The sequence below is a fragment of the Lampris incognitus genome, chromosome 2 (genome assembly GCF_029633865.1).
Source record: "Lampris incognitus isolate fLamInc1 chromosome 2, fLamInc1.hap2, whole genome shotgun sequence".
Classification (NCBI taxonomy): domain Eukaryota; kingdom Metazoa; phylum Chordata; class Actinopteri; order Lampriformes; family Lampridae; genus Lampris; species Lampris incognitus.
The window spans coordinates 7485404-7502689 of record NC_079212.1 but is presented as its reverse complement, the minus strand read 5'-3'; the positions used below and the strand labels follow the sequence as shown (position 1 = coordinate 7502689).

The following is a 17286-nucleotide window of genomic DNA, read 5'->3' as shown; positions in this document are numbered from 1 at the left end:
TTACGCCGTCGACGCCTTTTTCTTCTTCGTGTATTTCAACACCGGTTGGTACCCGGGCTTATAGGTGCACTACCGCCACCTAACGGCTTCGGCTGAGGTCCGCTTTTAGCGCCCCCCCCCCCCCCCCCCCCGCTTCCATACAGACCGGATTTATCGCTTGGCTTGTTGCTTTGTTTTCCCTTTTTTTTTACATTAATTTAGCCCAAATAACTTTAGCGGAACCAGATTAAGTTTATTTAGCCAAGTATGTGTCGGCCTACACATGCAAGGAATATGACCCCGGTTCCTCCATTGCCGCCCATGTACTTACACAGAATAGACATGAGAATAGGTTTTTTTAAAAAGAAAAAGACATGCATGTTAGGGTTAATACATCCTGTGCCCCTGACCAAGGCAATAGGAACAGAACTGGAGCTGGTCCCTGGGCTGCTCCTGGTTTTGTATTTGTACTATTTGTAAAGCGCTTTGGGTGGCTGTTGCGGCTAGAAAAGTGCTATATAAAATGCAACTTGATTGATTGATTGATTGATTGATTAAATGCAGAAAATATTTAAACCAACATTTAACATTTAAACTAAGCCAGAGTGAATTGACAGGACGTCCATCAATTTTTATGCAGTAACTTTTAACAATGCAAACGGGAGGGGGATCTCTTATTAAAATACAATAAACCACACTTGTGAAACAGACGTAATTAGAGAAAAAAGTCCCGTTGCCCTTTATAGTTTAGGTAGATAAAGGTCTCAGTCACATTTGAGTAAAATAATCCTATTTCTATAAATGTCATAGGATCTTTTTTTTTTAAAGATATTTTATTTTCACGGACCCCTTGCAATTACACCACGGACCACTAGGGGTCCGCGGACCCCCGGTTGAGAAACACCGGTGTAGTGCACGGTTGCAACAAATACCTGCAGACACTGCGGCCCTCGAGGCCTGGAGTTGGACACCCCTGGTTTACAGGGATGTTAATAGAAAGAAAAATGATGCGTGGAGGCAGATCTCTGAGATTGTCGGGATGAGTGGTGAGGTTTAATCAAGTGAATGGCAAATTTAAACAGTTGTCAATGATCCATCCATCCATTATCCAAACCGCTGATCTTGCTCTCAGAGATGCTGGAGCCTATCCCAGCAGTCATTGGGCGGCAGGCGGGGAGACACACTGGACAGGCCGTCAGTCCATCACAGCAGTTGTCAGGTATCTACTACTACTACTACTACTACTACTACTACCACTACTTTTGGCTGCTCCCGTTAGGGAGCGCCACAGCGGATCATCTGTTTCCATCTCTTCCTGTCCTCTGCATCTTCCTCTGTTACACCAGCCACCTGCATGTCCTCCCTCACCACACCCATAAACCTCCTGTTTGGCCTTCCTCTTTTCTCTTCCCTGGCAGCTCCATATTCAGCATCCTTCTCCCAGTATACCCAGCATCTCTCCTCCACACATGTCCAAACCATCTCAATCTTGCCTCTCTTGCTTTGTCTCCAAACCATCCAACCTGAGCTGTTCCTCTAATATACTCGTTCCTAATCCTGTCCTTCTTCGTCACTCCCAATGAAAATTTTAGCATCTTCAACTCTGCCACCTCCACCTCCACCTCCTGTCTTTTCATCAGTGCCACTGTCTCCAAACACAACCATCTTGTAAACCTTCCCTTTAACTCTTGCTGGTACCCTTCTGTCACAAATCACTCCTGACACTCTTCTCCACCCACTCCACCCTGCCTGCACTCTCTTCTTCACCTCTCTCCTGCACTCCCCGTTACTTTGGACAGTTGACCCCAAGTATTTAAACTCATACGCCTTCGTCACCTCCACTCCTTGGATCCTGACCATTCCACCCTCCTCCCTCTCATTCACACATATGTACTCCTCCTTGCTCCTACTGACTTTCATTCCTCTTCTCTCCAGTGCATACCTCCACCTCTCCGGGCTCTCCTCAAGCTGCTCCAGGCTCTCCTCAACCTGTCGATGATGCAAGCTAAAATTCCTCATGAACAGTGCACGGCAATGTGAATGATTGTGAGCTGGACTTGTGCACCTGATTTGTGGGTTCACACATGTATTGGGCGATAGGCCTACCTATAAGAAAATACAAACATACAACTCCACGGTGACTATGGCAAAGACGATGTAAATATAGCGTATAAATAAATATAAAATATAATATATATTTATTAGTATTTTTTTATCATCATTATTAATTTTTTTTCTAAAATTGATGCATCTCCTGTCAATTCATTTGTAGCCCACTTCCTCAAGACTACGTTAGCAACGCCCAAAAGCTGGCTGCAGGCAGCGACATAGCGACATAGCGACATAGCGACATAAGGTCGCTGCCGACCGGTGTGAGCTCAGGGTAGCGGGGAACCTTCATAGAAATGTAGTGGAGTCAGAATTACAATATTTGTCTTTCAAATGCAGCGGAGTAAAAGTCACAGGTTTCCCAGAAAAAATGTGTACTCGAGTAAAGCGCAGATACTCGACAAATGTACTTGAGTACAGTAGTCAAGCAAATGTACTTCGTTACCGCCCACCGGTTAAACTGAGAGTACTCGTCCATGATCCATCCATGATCCGAACCGCTCATCCTGCTCTCAGGTTCGCGGGGATCATTTCTAACACATGAACGAAAACTGGCACCGACGCCCTGTTCCTGTCAGTCAGCCGTGGTGGGCGGGGCCGTCGTTCCTGTCAGTCAGACGTGGTGGGCGGAGTCGCTGTTCCTCTCAGTCGGACGTGGTGGGCGGGGCCATCGTTCCTGGCAGTCAGACGTGGTGGGCGGAGTCGCTGTTCATCTCAGTCAGACGTGGTGGGCGGGGCCATCGTTCCTGGCAGTCAGATGTGGTGGGCGGGGCCATCGTTCCTGGCAGTCAGACGTGGTGGGTGGAGTCGCCGTTCCTCTGAGTCGGGCGTGGTGGGAGGGGTCATTGTTCCTATCAGTCAGATATAATGGGCGGGGCCATTGTTCCTGTCAGTCAGACATAGTGGGCGGGGTCATTGTTCGTCTCAGTCAGCTGTGGTGGGTGGGGTCAACGAGAGCCAAGATGGCTGACTTCGAGGAGCCGCTGTCAGACGACGAGAAGGTTTCAATATTATTTTATTTTTTTCGCCGAATGTGAATCATCTGTTTCCGACATTATTATCGGTTGCCGCATATCGCAGAGGATACACGGCGGATGTGGATAATACCAGTCCCTCCGCTACGTGCCGAACTTGTGTTGTTTTATTTTAGCTCATCGTCTGCTAGCCTCTGGCAAACGCTAGCTAACGGTTTCAAGTTAAGTAGCGGAAACAAGTTGTCGTGGCTAAAGTTGGTTATGCCAGAGCAATCTTGCGTCGTAAACGTCTAACGCACGAATGTCCCCGCAGTGCAGATTGTGCGGTTTATGGTCCAGCGCGCATGTGGGATGGTGGTAGTTTTAGCTAGTGCTGTTCTCTTTTACGTTGCCGTCGCTAAAGCTAACGTGGCTTCATTGCACTGCCTTTCTGGGTCAAACAGATTCAGTTGCAGCCTCACATGGCCCGAGGACGGCGCGAGGGTGCCTAAAATCTGTTAGATGAAGCCTGATAGTGATACCTTTCTCAATATCAGTGGGAGGGAGACTTTGCCATTTATTAGTCGCAGCGAAGCTCTGCTGACCGCTAATAAGACTTTCCAAAGAGTAACGGGGGGGGGGGGTTGCTGCTGTTGAGTTGTTTAATTAGAAATAAACCAAAATAATGCCTACAGTGGAATGCATGTGTTATTTCTATCGTCTCTGAGAATTTGGATGGAGCCTAAACGTGAACAACACCATACTGAAGCTAGAAGGAGGAGGTTGGCCAGAGTGTTGAACTCTAATCCAGGCGCGGGGTCTGCACCGAAGGAGAGAAATCAATAACGGTTTTATGGCACTATGAACATGAGTTTAATACGTAGCTGTTTAAATTGAAATAAGTTTTTTAAAATTTAGAACAGACGTGGTGGTATTTGAATAATGTTGGAACACACTCTGGTCTTCAGTTTATTGCTGATGGAACAACTCCAGGCTTAACTGCAAGGTTTGCATATTTGACAGAAAGCAATATGAACTGAAGTTTTAGATTATATTTTGGTGTTAGGTTCTTTTGTTAAAAAGCTTTCAAAGCGAAATGGTAGGAACTCTTGATTTTGGTAAGTTTCGGGGGGGGGGTTAAAATGTTTCCTTCAAAACAGCAAAATTTGCAAGCTAAGTGACAGTGTATACATTTTGGTGTTCCTCACACATGTAAAATAGCCAAGTTCCTAATTTCTTTATTTGTTTGCTTTTTGCAGAGGAGTTTGATGGGTTTTTTTTACTGGTAACAGTAGCCCATTGCAGTGTCAAGTTTATGGTAATAAATTATCTGCAAGTACCGTCTTTAAGGTGTTGAGCTATCATGAAAAGATGGTAGATTTGTAGCCATGTACAATGTATTGCACAATGTAATGAGATTTTAAAAAGTCCCAGTGTTCATTGCAAAGTTGGAATGTATTGCAGTGAAAGTTAAAACCATAATCAGTAATGAGCGAACGAAACATCAACTTTCCTTATCCATTCAAATCTTTTTGTTAAAGGAGAAAAAAGTTGCCCAGCGTACACCTCTCATCATTGGCAAATTTGGATTGAAAAATCTTACTTAGAATGCCTAACTCAATTAACCACATTCCGTTTGCTTTCTGCAGGTCCGCATAGCAGCTAACTTTGTAACTCATGCCCCCCCGGGAGAGTTCAATGAAGTATTCAATGGTGAGAAGCAGCTTTCTTGAACATCCTGCCATTAATAATGTGTTTTTACAATGTTTTGGCTTTAGGGGTGCCCTAATAACAGATTTATGATTGATTTTGTTTTTTGGCTGTTGTCAGATGTGCGGCTCCTCCTCAACAATGACAACCTCCTCAGGGAGGGTGCGTCACAGTGAGTATCTTGATTTCTTCCGACTTCCTACAATCCCATACTTATATAGGTCTGCACTAGCAATTTAACAAGCAGCTGCTCCATACTGATGGGAGTGATTGGTGAGGATTCTCACAGTCAGCTACATTTAATATCCAGTCCTTCTCATTGCAAAGCACCCTTTATTTAGGCTTCAGGTTTATTGCTGATCTGGCAGTGAAACATATATTTGCTTGTTTTTCAAAATGTTCAGTAGGAATAGTTACCCAGCTGCCATTGTATTAATACTAGTCACAGCTAAGAGTCTTATCTTATTCGCCTAGCTCCTTTGCGCAGTACAACATGGATCAGTTCACCCCTGCCAAACTAGAGGGCTATGAAGAACCGGTATGTCTCATTCTTGTTTAGGTTTTTGTTTGTTTTGTTTTTTTCCTCACTTTAATTTTATGCAAAGGAGCTAGTGTCAGACCTTTCTCTCTCCCTTGTACCTTCTTAAGGTTCTGATCACGGAGCATGGTGACTTGGGTCAGGGACGTTTCTTGGACCCCCGCAACCATGTGTCGTTCCGCTTTGACCACCTGAGGAAAGAGGTGAGCGATGTACAGCCGTGTGAAGGAGAGACAGCCCTGAGACCCTGGAGAGATGCCTGTGATACTGCCCTGAGTGCCTATGTCAAAGAGCACTACCCAAGTGGAGTCTGCACGGTAATACTCACACAAACCCACACAACTGCAAACAGTGTGACAGTAGAATTTAGACTTTTTAGCTACGTTTTCCGTTTGTTGCAGGTTTATGGGAAAACAGTTGATGGCCAGCAGACGATCATTGCCTGCATCGAGGGACATCAGTTTCAGCCCAAAAACTTCTGGTAAAAGTGTTTCCCCCGATAATTACCGCTCGTTGATAGATCTGAATGTACAGATGAGTTAAAGGGTTGAGTGTACGTGGAGAATTATTTATTTTACCTCTATCACAAAGGTGAAAGGGGTAAAAAGAAATAATTGGTGTTCACATTGCTTAAACTGCTGATTCCATGATTTATAATTGTAATACTAAACTACTTTTCATTTCTTCAACATAGGAACGGTCGCTGTAGGTCCGAGTGGAAACTTACCCTCGGTCAGTCCACTGCTCAGGTGGTAGGAGTGTTGAAAATCCAGGTGAATGATTCTACATGTACTCGGACGTAGTATGTGATTATGATATGTCATTAACATTTTATATTGATGAACGCTGGTTTACTAATTAAATTGTTCCTTATCTCAAGGTGCACTATTATGAAGATGGTAATGTGCAGCTGGTTAGCCATAAAGAAGTGGAGGATTCAATACCAGTGACTGTGAGTGGGCAAGACTGTTGACATTTCACACAAACAAACAGTGAACACCATTTTACATCACTCTGTAATCTAGTGCTAGACAAGGTGGGATAGCTCAAGTCAAATGCAGTGGTGTTCATATGTGAAACCCAGTGACAACAAAGGGATTGATTCCATGCTTTTGAAATAGAATGAAAGCCAGACTGCCAAGGAATTCATTGACATCATCGAAAATGCGGAAAATGACTATCAGGTAAGTTGTTTAACAAGTCCCACAATATTTAAGTTCTTAAAAAAGATAAAGTAAACAATTTTACAGAAGCAGACCTGTGAATAAGCATTTTTGAACAGGGTTAAACAGGTCAGAGCACTACTAGCTTAAAAGAAGGTTGAATCAGTTCTGTCAATAAAGGTTGTATCCAGATGAACTGATTCAACCTTATTTGATTTCCTTACCTGTGTTATTGAGCATGCATCAAGACACTAGCTTAACTTGTTACTTTGCTCTCTTATCTTAAGACCGCCATCAGTGAGAACTACCAAACCATGTCTGACACCACCTTCAAGGCCCTGCGTCGCCAGCTGCCCGTCACACGCACCAAGATCGACTGGAACAAGATCCTCAGCTACAAGATCGGCAAGGAGATGCAGAATGCCTAGAGAAAGGACAGGGACTGGCCAGAGAGGTGCACGCGCCACAAGGCCAACAATCCACCTATATATGTGCAAGGACTAACCAAAGCATATCTATATCAGTATGGGGCAAGGAATATATTAAAAACTAAATAAACAAAAAAGCAAAGTTGAAGATTGACAGTCTGTTAAGCACAGGTATCCATCTGCTATAAGGAAGCTGTGGTTTTGGAGGACATTGTGGTTTGGGGAGGGTTCCTTCTGGATCTTGCATACAGGAGAGTTGTACAGGGTCAATGTGCAGGGCTTTGCTCTGGACTGCTACGTCAGAGGGTTAGCGCTCTTTTTAGCTATTGAAGGGATCACCGATCTGCTCAGATTTGATTGTCGTTATCCTTCAGAAGGTCTTTTGCTTATCCATCCTCATGCAGATCCACGATCACATCAAGGTGGAGACAGCTTACATTTCAGAAACATTTGGACAAGAATCAGGATTTTACAGGGCAGCTGTTAACAGCAATTGTAAGCACATCATTATAAACCAGGTTTTTTTCTGACAAAAAAAAAGTTTGCTGTTGACATCTGAATATATTTCACAAATTCAGTTCACAGCTGTAATGCAATTGGAAAATCGTGAATAAAAAATATCAGGACAACGATGACGCAGTTTCCAGTCATCTGTCTTAAAGGTGTTCGAAGCTTATCATGACGTTATTATGATGGATCTCAGCTATGCTAATGAATCTGACAGTATTGCTGTTGAATTACAGGGGTAGCATGATCTGCAACATAGCTCTGTTCCTGCACTGTAGGTTTATGTATGCTGGTGTTTGTCAGAGCAGAGGGAAAGTTAACTTGTCTTCTGTTGTACTGCTTCGACATCTGTCCACACTCAAGAAAACTATGAAGACAAATGCGACACAGCTCCTCTGCTTCAGAATCCACAGGCCATTCTCTCCTCTCTTACCTGGAAAACATAGCCTCCATTGCTGTATAGCTTTTCCTTTGTGGAAGGGAAACATTTACCTATTAACCAAGATTTATTTGCCAAAATCTCTTTCCTATGGTAAAGAAGCCCCCCCCACACACACACCCCTCCCCCATGTATGCAAATCTATATTTTAATACGCTGGTTTTGTGTTGAGTCTTAAGATATCACACACAAACTGTCTCTTGTGGTTCAGTCAATGCCAAGTGAGCACAAAGTGGTTTTTGCTGGGTTAGGTGGAATGCCAGATTGTCTGTTACACACTTGCTTATTAGGCTGATTCTGGGTCAGTTACCTGTTAGCTATATGTGCTTTGTTCAACCCTCACACTACTACAATTGTGCGCTGATCAGTTCGGTACTGTACTGCCCCATTCTGTTGTACGAATAAATGGATTGATCATCTTGGCCATTTTGTCTTTCCCCCCCTTTATTGCAATCATACACAACCCTGATTGTACAGGATTCAGAGGGTAACCAGTTAAAACATAAGATTTACCAGAAAGAAAGAAAATAGATGATGCAAACTCTAAGACATGGGACGTTTATTCAGCATCACAGCAGAAAATGCAAATTCAACATGTGCATGGTTGTAGGCGTCTACATGGGCAAGCTATGGTTTGTGTAACCAGTAGGAATAAATGGTACAAATATCAATATCTACTTGGTATTTAACCAGAACTGCAGTTTAATGCCTGGTAAGCGGCCATCTTACAAAATCAAATAAAGACAACCCTCTGGAGCCTAAGCTACAGAGCATATCTGACTAAAGCAAAACGCTGAAAGCAGGACTGCTGTTTGTTAGAAAATGGAGAGAAAATACAGTAAGAGTCCAGCCTTAGTCCGCGTGCTGTGTTTTTGTTTAGTAGTACAAGCTTTACTGCCAGAGAAAGACTCGTGGATCACCAAAAATGATTATCACATTAACATTTGGTCCCTTTAAGGTTGGAGGATTCAGAAATGCCATTTCCCTGAATAAACAGCGTGTGTGTGTGTGTGTACTTGATACTGGCGAATCCTCTTACAGTCATGTAGTGCAAGGTGTACTTTCCCTTCTGAGCATTCAGTGTACCTGTGACTTCTTCCCTTTTTCTTTTCACGTCATGCAGTGAGACCCTTAAAAAATGTTATAGGACTTAAAATTATTTACAACAAAATGTAGTGATCACGTTTCTGGTTTTCCAGCTACTCGCCCAGCTGTGCAGGGACTGGATAAGGGTTTACTGGGAAAGCAGACACCGGTTCCGGGCTACTGGAAACTATTTTAACTTGAAACAGTGTCAGCTAAATCTACATTGTCTACACCCTACTTTCATTTGTTTTCTACCTGCTGCAGCACACAGCTTGCTTCTGCATCAAGTCTTTCTATCGCCTCTCAGGAAGCTGCAGTGCCTCCACCCAACACTTGGGTTTCAGCATCATCTGAAAAAGGAGGATGTCGCGTGGGCACTTTGAAATCCCAACCGGCATTTCAGTTCAGTCCCGCCAGCTCCCCTTCCTTCCCACGTGTTTCTCTCTGCCGCGTCATTATCGCAGGGCCGACACGTGACGGATCAATATCGTCACGTTCCGGTGGAGATGAAATATTAAAAAAAAAACATCTGTTAACAGCCGAGACAGCAGCTCAGACATACAGACGCGTGTGTAAAAGAATAGACTTGATTAAAGTGAACAATGTAAACCGGTTATTTTGTTGCCCGGTGCGGGATTCGATACGACGTGTACTGCGCCACAAGGCGACGTCACTAACCGCTCGACTAAAGGGTTAGACTTGCTAGTTTGGGGCTAACGTGTCTTATTAGTAGTTTACAATAGAAATCATATAAAGTCAAATAAAATCATCTAGAGTATACTACATTTGATTTAGAAAGAACAGTGTTCCGTTTTGCTAGGTAGCCACACAGAGGTAGGGGTGAAACATAGCCTGTTAAACGCAAGCGTGTGTGAGCCAAATCCATCCACCTCTGACGTCATGTGACAGCGGATGCTGGCGCTACTGACGCGGTTTGAGGAAGAGCCGTTTATTAGCACAGCGGCTAATTTAGGTGCCAACCAATGTAACCGGTTATTTTGTTGCCCGGTGCGGGATTCGATACGGGGTGTACTGCACCATAAGGCGACATCACAAACCGCTCGGCTAAAGGGTCACACCCGTTAGCTAGGGGGCTAACGTGTCTTATTAGTAGTTTACACCAGGAACAAACACGCCACACTTCTGACACCAATGTAGCGAACTCGGGGGGGGGGGGGGGCTGCCGGGAACCGCCGCAGCCGGGACGCGAACCCGTGTCTCCCGCACCACGTTAACCAACCCAACTATATGCCCCTTTTCCACTGCACGGTACCGTGCCGTTTTCCATTAGCGTAACAGTACTACCCCCCCCCTCAGTGTAACTGGTCGTCATAGCGACGCCCGGTGAACCGGCTGTGATGTCATCTTCAACGCGACCATCGTAAGAACAAACAAGAACAATGGCGGATATTGAGGGGATACTGTAACGTCTGTACCTCCACGACAGACCACGTGGCTTTTTGGCTCGCCATTTACTTTTTTTTTTTATTTCAAAATGTACTTTTAAGATACCTCCGCTTCGGTATTCAAAAATGCCGGGTGAGATCCCATGCGCGCACTGATGACGCAGTGACGCGTTTCTCTGACCAATCAGAGGTCTGCATTGAATTTGGTGCCCGCTCCAGTTTTTTCGGAACCCCGACAAAGGTGGTACCAGAACAGTGGTAACGGTTACCAAAACGCCGGCACTTCCCAGTCATGGAAAACGAAAAAAGGACGAGTCGAATCGAGCTGAGCCGGGACCATATATAGTGGGAAAAGGGGCATAAATTTGGGTCCGACCCGTTAGCCAAGGGCTAGCGAGTCTAGTCATCCGTGGTCATTACAACTTTCAAAATGGCGTTTCATTTTAGCAAGTCTTTTCATCCGGCATTGGAGTTGTAAAATCTCAAGGTGTCTTACTGAAAGAAAACTGGCAGTGGGTTTAAATGAGCTGCGCTTGAAAACAAGTGAAAGTAATGTGCTACAAAAGTGTTCTCGAGTCAGTTGTTCCGGCTGGGATTGTAATCTTAGCGGAGCGATTGTTCTGCCTTGTTTCAAGATTCTTGGACACTTTTTGACTCTTGAGAAGTCCTGAGGCGTTGATATCTTATTCAACCTGTTCTAAGAAAGAGAGAGGGGGGGGGTTTAGAAGGCTTGAGCCTGTTAATGGCTTGTTAAAAGGATCACATCGGTATTTTTACGATTTAGCCCATTATAACTCAAATAGGGTCTAAGGACAGGGTGTTGTGTTGCTGCTGCAAAGCCCCTTGAGACAAATTGGAAATTTGTGATATTGGGCTATACAAATAAAATTGACTTGACATTTCATGTCACTACAGTATGTTTTAAATCTTTTTGTAAACTACTACTAAGGCCCACTTGGCCGATCGACTAGGGGGTCTGACCCTTTAGTCGAGCGGCTAGTGATGTCAAGGCCACAAGGCGACATCACTAACCGGTTATTTTCTTGCCCGGTGCGGGATTCGATACGAGCTGTACTGCATCACAAGGCGACGTCACTAACCGCTCGACTAAAAGCATAGACCCTCTAGTCGATCGGCCAGTGGGTCTTATTAGTAGTTTACATTTTCTTTTTTTTTACTTTCCAGGCAGCCATTGGTTTCCGTTCATTTCATTACAGGATGAAAATCTGCTTTGAAGAGACTTGACACTTTCTTGAGACGGTTAATCCATCAACAGTGACCATTAAAGCCACCTTTACTTTCTTTGTAAAAGTTACATTATCGTTGTGAGATAATGCCGATGAAAGCACTGTAGGGAATCCAGGGGGCAGCCGAGGGGCGACTGCGCCAATCAGTCGACCAAAGGGGCCCGACCCATTAGCCAAGGGCTAGCTAGCGAGTCTATTCATTCGTGGTCGTTACTAGTGTAACCGGTTATTTTCTTGCCCGGTGCGGGATTCGATACTGGGTGTGCTGCACCACAAGGCGACATCACTAACCGCTCGGCTAAAGGGTCAGACCCGTTAGCTAGGGGCTAACGTGTCTTATGAGTAGTTTACAGTCGTCACCCTCTCCCGGAAGCGCGCCCTCGCGCTTTGTTATTCCCGCGCTCCGAAGAGACTTCTGAGGATCTGCACACTTCCGGATCCCACCGCTGCCACCGATGTAACCGGTTATTTTGTTGCCCGGTGCGGGATTCGATACCACAAGGCGACATCACTAACCGCTCGACTAGTTGATTTTCATATCGTACCGGAATGAATGGAACCTGCCTGAAATGAAGCAACAACAAACAAACAAAATCTAAATTACGGTATGCTTTGGAAAATGGCAGGCGTTAATATGTGATTTGTAGTAGGTGGGCTAAAACGTGCGAAAACGCCGTTATCATTCCGTTAAACAGAAACAATCCGGATTTTCAACATACTCCACGTGTGTATAAAATGGGTATAACGCTGTTAGCATGATCCATAGTACTGAGCAGCCTTCTGTGTCTCTAACGAGCCAGTGTGGAAACTTACTTCCTGGTTCGTCGATAGGCTGCGTCATATGAGAAAATTATTAATCACAACGCGACATTATGAACCTTTATGTGATGTTAACATTTCCATTTTCTTATAAACTGCAGGCAATTAGCAAACCAGGAAGTAAGTTTTCTTTTTTTCTTTTTTTCCTCTGGCTGAAATGAGGTTGGTGACTGCAGGTGGACTGTTGGTGGACGTCCATTCCTTGCCCTGTGATGGCCTGGCGGCCTGTCCAGGGTGTCTCCCTGCCTGCCGCCCAGTGACTGCTGGGATAGGCTCCAGCATCCCATGACCCTGACAGCAGGATCAGAGGTTTGGATAATGGATGGATTTTTAACCAGGCCCTGTGATGGCCTGGCAGCCTGTCCAGGCTGTCTCCCTGCCTGCCACTCAATGATTGCTGGGATAGGCTCCAGCATCCCATGACCCTGACAGCAGGATCAGTGGTTTGGATAATGGATGGATGGTTGGATTTTTAACCAGGCCCTGTGATGGCCTGGCGGCCTGTCCAGGGTGTCTCCCCGCCTGCCGCCCAATGACTGCTGGGATAGGCTCCAGCGTCCCCGCGACCCAGACAGCAGGATAAGCGGTTTGGATGATGGCTCGATGGATGGATTTTTAACCAGTGATGTCATCGGCAGACAATTTCAACAGCGTTTCAGAAAAACACAAAAGACTGTCCATTATTACGGCTGCTAATTGAGTATTTTCCCTTTAAGTAGAGATAATGTTGAAACTCTCGATGATTTCCCATTAGCATCTGGCTGCTAGCCTGCTAGCATAGATGGGGAGCGTGTCTATGTTCCCTCAGACCTATGTTCCCTCAACCCTATTTCACTTAACTTACCTAAACTTAACCTAACCTGCCTTAACCTGACTTAACCTCAACCACTACCTAACCTTTGACTAACGTTTACCTTAACCTGACTTAACCTCAACCACTACCTAACCTTTGACTAACGTTTACCTTAACCTAACTTTAACCGATAGCTCATCTATTTGATAGCTAACCGACAGGGCTGAGGGAATATAGGGCTAAGGGAACATAGTGCTGGCCCCGCATAGATGCTAGCCTAGATGGGAGTGTGTCTTTGTTCCCTCAGCTCTATTCATTGAACTTACCTCAACTTAGACTAACCTAACTTAAACTCAACCTCTACCTAACCCGATGCTTACCTTAACCTAACCTTAACTGATAGCCAACCTATTCGATAGCTCACCCACAGGGCTGAGGGAACATAGGGCTGAGGGAACGTAGGGCTGACCCCACCTAGATGACCCCGGTTGTTAGCTGCTGGAGGATAACAACAAGTCAGGCTCCTTGGCCTCTTCTTGCCCATTGCTGCTTTGCCCACAGTTCCCAGTTAGCTCTGGGAAGACGCTGGCCCGGGTGGAGGCGCTGGGGGAACCTGGTGTCGGACTCATTCCAGGCTTCTTTGGAGGAATCGGTGGTGGGTGACTCTTCTCCAATCGAGGGGTGAGGGGAGAGCGAATTCCTGGGGAGAGAGGCCCAGAGGACGGCGACCTTCCCCCGGGAGGAGACGCTGCCAGGTTGCGGTAGTCTGTCCCAAATGGGGAGTTGTTTATCGGGGCCAGCTTGATGCCAGCCTGCTGGCTGGTGAAGCGAGACAGCACCTGAGTGACTGTGTTGCGGGCGAGCTGCTTGGCGGTGCTGTTCTCTGGTGGAGGTGGGGTGGGAGTGGCGGTGGGGGAGAGATCTCGGGGCGACAGCGGGGCCGAGCCAATATGCTGCTGCTGGTGCTCCAGCTCGGCCTGCGTCTGGAATTTATGCCTGGCGGCCTGGAAGCGCTGGTTGACTCCGGCCTGGTAGGAGGACTGGTGGAAGCCGGGGCTGCTGAGACGCTTGGCCAAAACGGGTGAGGAAATGGGTGAGGAGGAGAGAGAGGAGGACGCTGTGCTCGAGGGGGATTGAGGGTGAGGATGAGGATGGAGCGGAGAATGTAAGGTCGCTCCTCCCCCGTTCTCCATGACGCCTCCGTTATCTGATCCTCTCCCATCTTGCGAGGAGTCTGTGTGGTGGCCGTTGAGTTTGGATACTGTGGCAGCTTTCGGTGCGACGCCAACCTTGCTGTCAGGCTCTGTCTGAACAGAAGTGGACACCGCCGCCACTGCTGCAGCTTCCGCCGTCTTGGGAGCTAACACTTTCACCTCCTTCACAGCCTCCTTAGCCTCTTCCTGTTCCTCCAGCTTCCTCCTCAGCTCCTCCAGCTGTCTCTCCAGCTGAGTGCTCCTCTCCTCCTCCTTCCTGATCCGGGCTTTCAGCTGCTCTCGCTCCATGTCAAACTCAGCCAGCTGCCTCTCGGCTCCAGCCTCCAGCTGGGCCACCCGGCTCCTCTCTCCCTCCAGCACTCCCTGGAGGCTCTCAAGGGCACTGCTCTCCTCCTGCAGCCTGGTGTGGAGCTGGGCCACCTTCTGCGCCTCCTCCAGGGCCTGGCTGCTTGCTTTCTGGAGCTCCAGGGTCAAAGCGGAGGACAGCTGCTGCTGCTGGGACAGAGACTCTTCAGCCTGGCTCACTGCACGCTCCTGCTCCTCCTCCAGCCTCCGAACCGCTGAGCGCTCCACCTCCAACTAAACCGAAACAGAGAGAGCAAGGTAAGAAAGCAAGAGTGGTAGTTTCTATATTTGACCACCGGGGGGCGATATAGCACTGTTTACTCCCAGTGGCATGCTGTAGCATAAAAATGGCTCCTCCACAACACAGACAAAGTAGTTTGGGGATTTTTTTCCCCCTTATTTGTACAAATTCACGAGTGTAAAGAGTACTTACACTCATACTTAAGTAAAAGTACTGCTACCTTAGTGATAATTTACTTGAGTACAAGTATTGATGACTGATTGACGGAAGGAGTCAAGATAAGTTTCTTAGTGAAAAACTACTTGATTACTTTGTGAGTTACTTTTGTTCTTTTTGTGTCTAAAAACAGCTGTTACTCAAAAACTATGGAAATAGTCTTTAGTGGAAACACACCATATTACTGGAAATAAACACACGGTGAACAAACCACATTTCACTTGGCCATGTAACTCTTCAAAAACACCCAACAAATTCTTGCTTTAGCCGTTCTTTTCGACTCCGTAACGGTTGCTGAAATAAAAACAGCGACGCAGATTACTTCATTATAAACCCACTCAAAAGCAAACGTGCTATGATTTTATCATACTCGAAAAGTGCCGTTTACCGGGAAACATTTACTCAAGTGGGAGTAATTGTAATTCCTTGCTTTCCACCCCTGCGAATTAAATTACAAATGTACACTTCAGGTAAACGGCGGCACCACATAGGTGAACTTCTGATAAAAATCCATTCATTCCTTTGAAATCTGCGTGTTTTTCATTTGAAGTTTTATCAACAGCCAAATCCTCTGTATGACCAGCTTCATCATCTACAGTTCAGATTTAAATGAGGCTCGCTGAGATGCAGTGAGGTTGGATTTATATGTTGTGTGAAATGCTATTCATATATATATATATATATATATATATATATATATATATATATATATATATATATATATATATATATAAATGGAACCATGTTTCATTCTGTTCTGTTCTTCTTAAACTATACAGAATGGATGTTAAAGCACTTGGAACTTGCTTACTTACGTCTTTATTCCCATAAACGTTACATTCAGCTCTAGCCAGTTTACTCCTGTAGTGTCACACTCAAATTGGTCCCCAGAACAACAAGCTGGGAACAACAATACTATTGTTATATCTTTTCTCCCCCCCCCCCCCCCGGTAAAGTCCCTTACTCTGAACATATCACTTATTCTCAGTGATCAATATTATCTTTAAAAAAAAAAAAACTTGTATGCTAAACATCATTACGGATATGACTCAGAACCGAATCCGCTCCTCGTTTGTTGAGCACTCTCATCTACACCATTGATGGTTTCCAGGGGGGGGGGGGGGACCACTTATATATACAGTGGATTAGCAGCATCATTGCTAATAAACGATAACACACTTTCAAAACGTTTGACTTTGCATCAGGGTCACTGGAAGGTGAGCGTCGCTGAGAAAGTGGGATGAGTAACAAAGGGAGCTGTGTATAATCTACTATGTGACTTTAGCTTGTGGGGGGAAAAAAGACAAGCACAGAGGCAGGAAAGCCAAAGGACGACTGACTGGCTGACACTCTCTCCAAAACACAGGGACCCCTCAGGAAGCCACTCTTACATAAGGCCCCTGTCTGTGTGTGTGTGTGTGTGTGTGTGTGTGTGTGTGTGTGTGTGTGTGTGTGTGTGTGTGAGATGACCTTGGGTTAGTCCAGGACAGTCATTATCTTGGGCTTTCCTGTGCTCATGAAGCCAGTCTCGCTGCTGGGAAACTGAACAATGGCCCCTTCCTTCTCTGCTTCCTATGGAACAGCCCTCTGTGCGACTGTGTGTGTGCGCGAGTGTGTGTGTGTGTGTGTGCATACTCAAACAGGCCAAACCCTCTCCGCCCTACTGAGTTACACAATGGAGCTCCACTGATGCTCGCCCGCTCTGTCACTGAGCTTTAAATCACTGCCGGCGGTCAGAGCGGGAAACAGAGGACGGAAGGGGGAAGCCTGTTCCACGCAGATGTGCTCGCTTGTCAGCAAGAGGAATTTTGAGCCACCTAGGATTCTGCAGAGCTTGCTGTCTTTGCTGTGCACAAATACAATATCCACACAAACACACACACACACACACACACACACACCCAAAGACACATGCAAATACAAATCCGATGAGCAAACAGTTCCACTTTCTCTTGCACATCATACACACCTGCTGCAGCAGTTCCTCTCTCTCCGCCTGCAACAGCGAGGTGACATCATCACTCTGCGCCAAGTTCTGGGTGCACCGTTTCTTCTCTACCTGCAGGTCGGCGATCATCTGTCAAAGGGGGGGG

General features: G+C 45.9%; 2 protein-coding genes across 4 annotated transcripts in view; one reads left to right on the top strand and one right to left on the bottom strand.

Annotated features, from left to right (window-relative positions):
* Positions 1-3036: 3036 nt before the first annotated feature.
* capza1b (capping actin protein of muscle Z-line subunit alpha 1b) lies at positions 3037-8250 on the top strand. The gene is made up of 10 exons (XM_056275477.1): positions 3037-3089; positions 4691-4754; positions 4872-4923; positions 5226-5289; positions 5400-5606; positions 5691-5770; positions 5984-6062; positions 6170-6241; positions 6411-6473; positions 6740-8250. The coding sequence occupies exons 1-10, from the start codon at positions 3051-3053 to the stop codon at positions 6878-6880; spliced, it is 861 nt and encodes a 286-aa protein (XP_056131452.1). The 5' UTR covers positions 3037-3050; the 3' UTR covers positions 6881-8250.
* A 118-nt stretch (positions 8251-8368) lies between these two features.
* LOC130108512 (CTTNBP2 N-terminal-like protein) overlaps positions 8369-17286 on the bottom strand; it is a 50315-nt gene continuing 41397 nt past the window's right edge. The window contains exons 4-6 of one of the 3 annotated variants that reach the window (XR_008809887.1): positions 17163-17270; positions 13355-14970; positions 8369-13304 (exon numbers count right to left, since the gene is read on the bottom strand). Coding sequence is in view for 1 of the 3 variants with exons in the window: in XM_056275476.1 (XP_056131451.1) it covers positions 13669-14970; positions 17163-17270 (1410 nt within the window). In the remaining 2 variants the exon portion in view is untranslated. Of the gene's footprint in view, positions 14971-17162; positions 17271-17286 lie in introns of all 3 variants that reach the window. The other 2 variants (XR_008809888.1, XM_056275476.1) reach the window with 2 other exon arrangements.

What these genes read in the sequence shown, in the direction of transcription:
- capza1b (XM_056275477.1), top strand. Translation starts at nt 3,051, where the DNA reads ATGGCTGACTTCGAGGAGCCGCTGTCAGACGACGAGAAG. An exon ending in ACCCAAGTGGAGTCTGCACG is followed by an intron (nt 5,607 to 5,690) that starts GTAATACTCACA and finishes CGTTTGTTGCAG; the next exon opens with GTTTATGGGAAAACAGTTGA. An exon ending in AGGATTCAATACCAGTGACT is followed by an intron (nt 6,242 to 6,410) that starts GTGAGTGGGCAA and finishes CTTTTGAAATAG; the next exon opens with AATGAAAGCCAGACTGCCAA.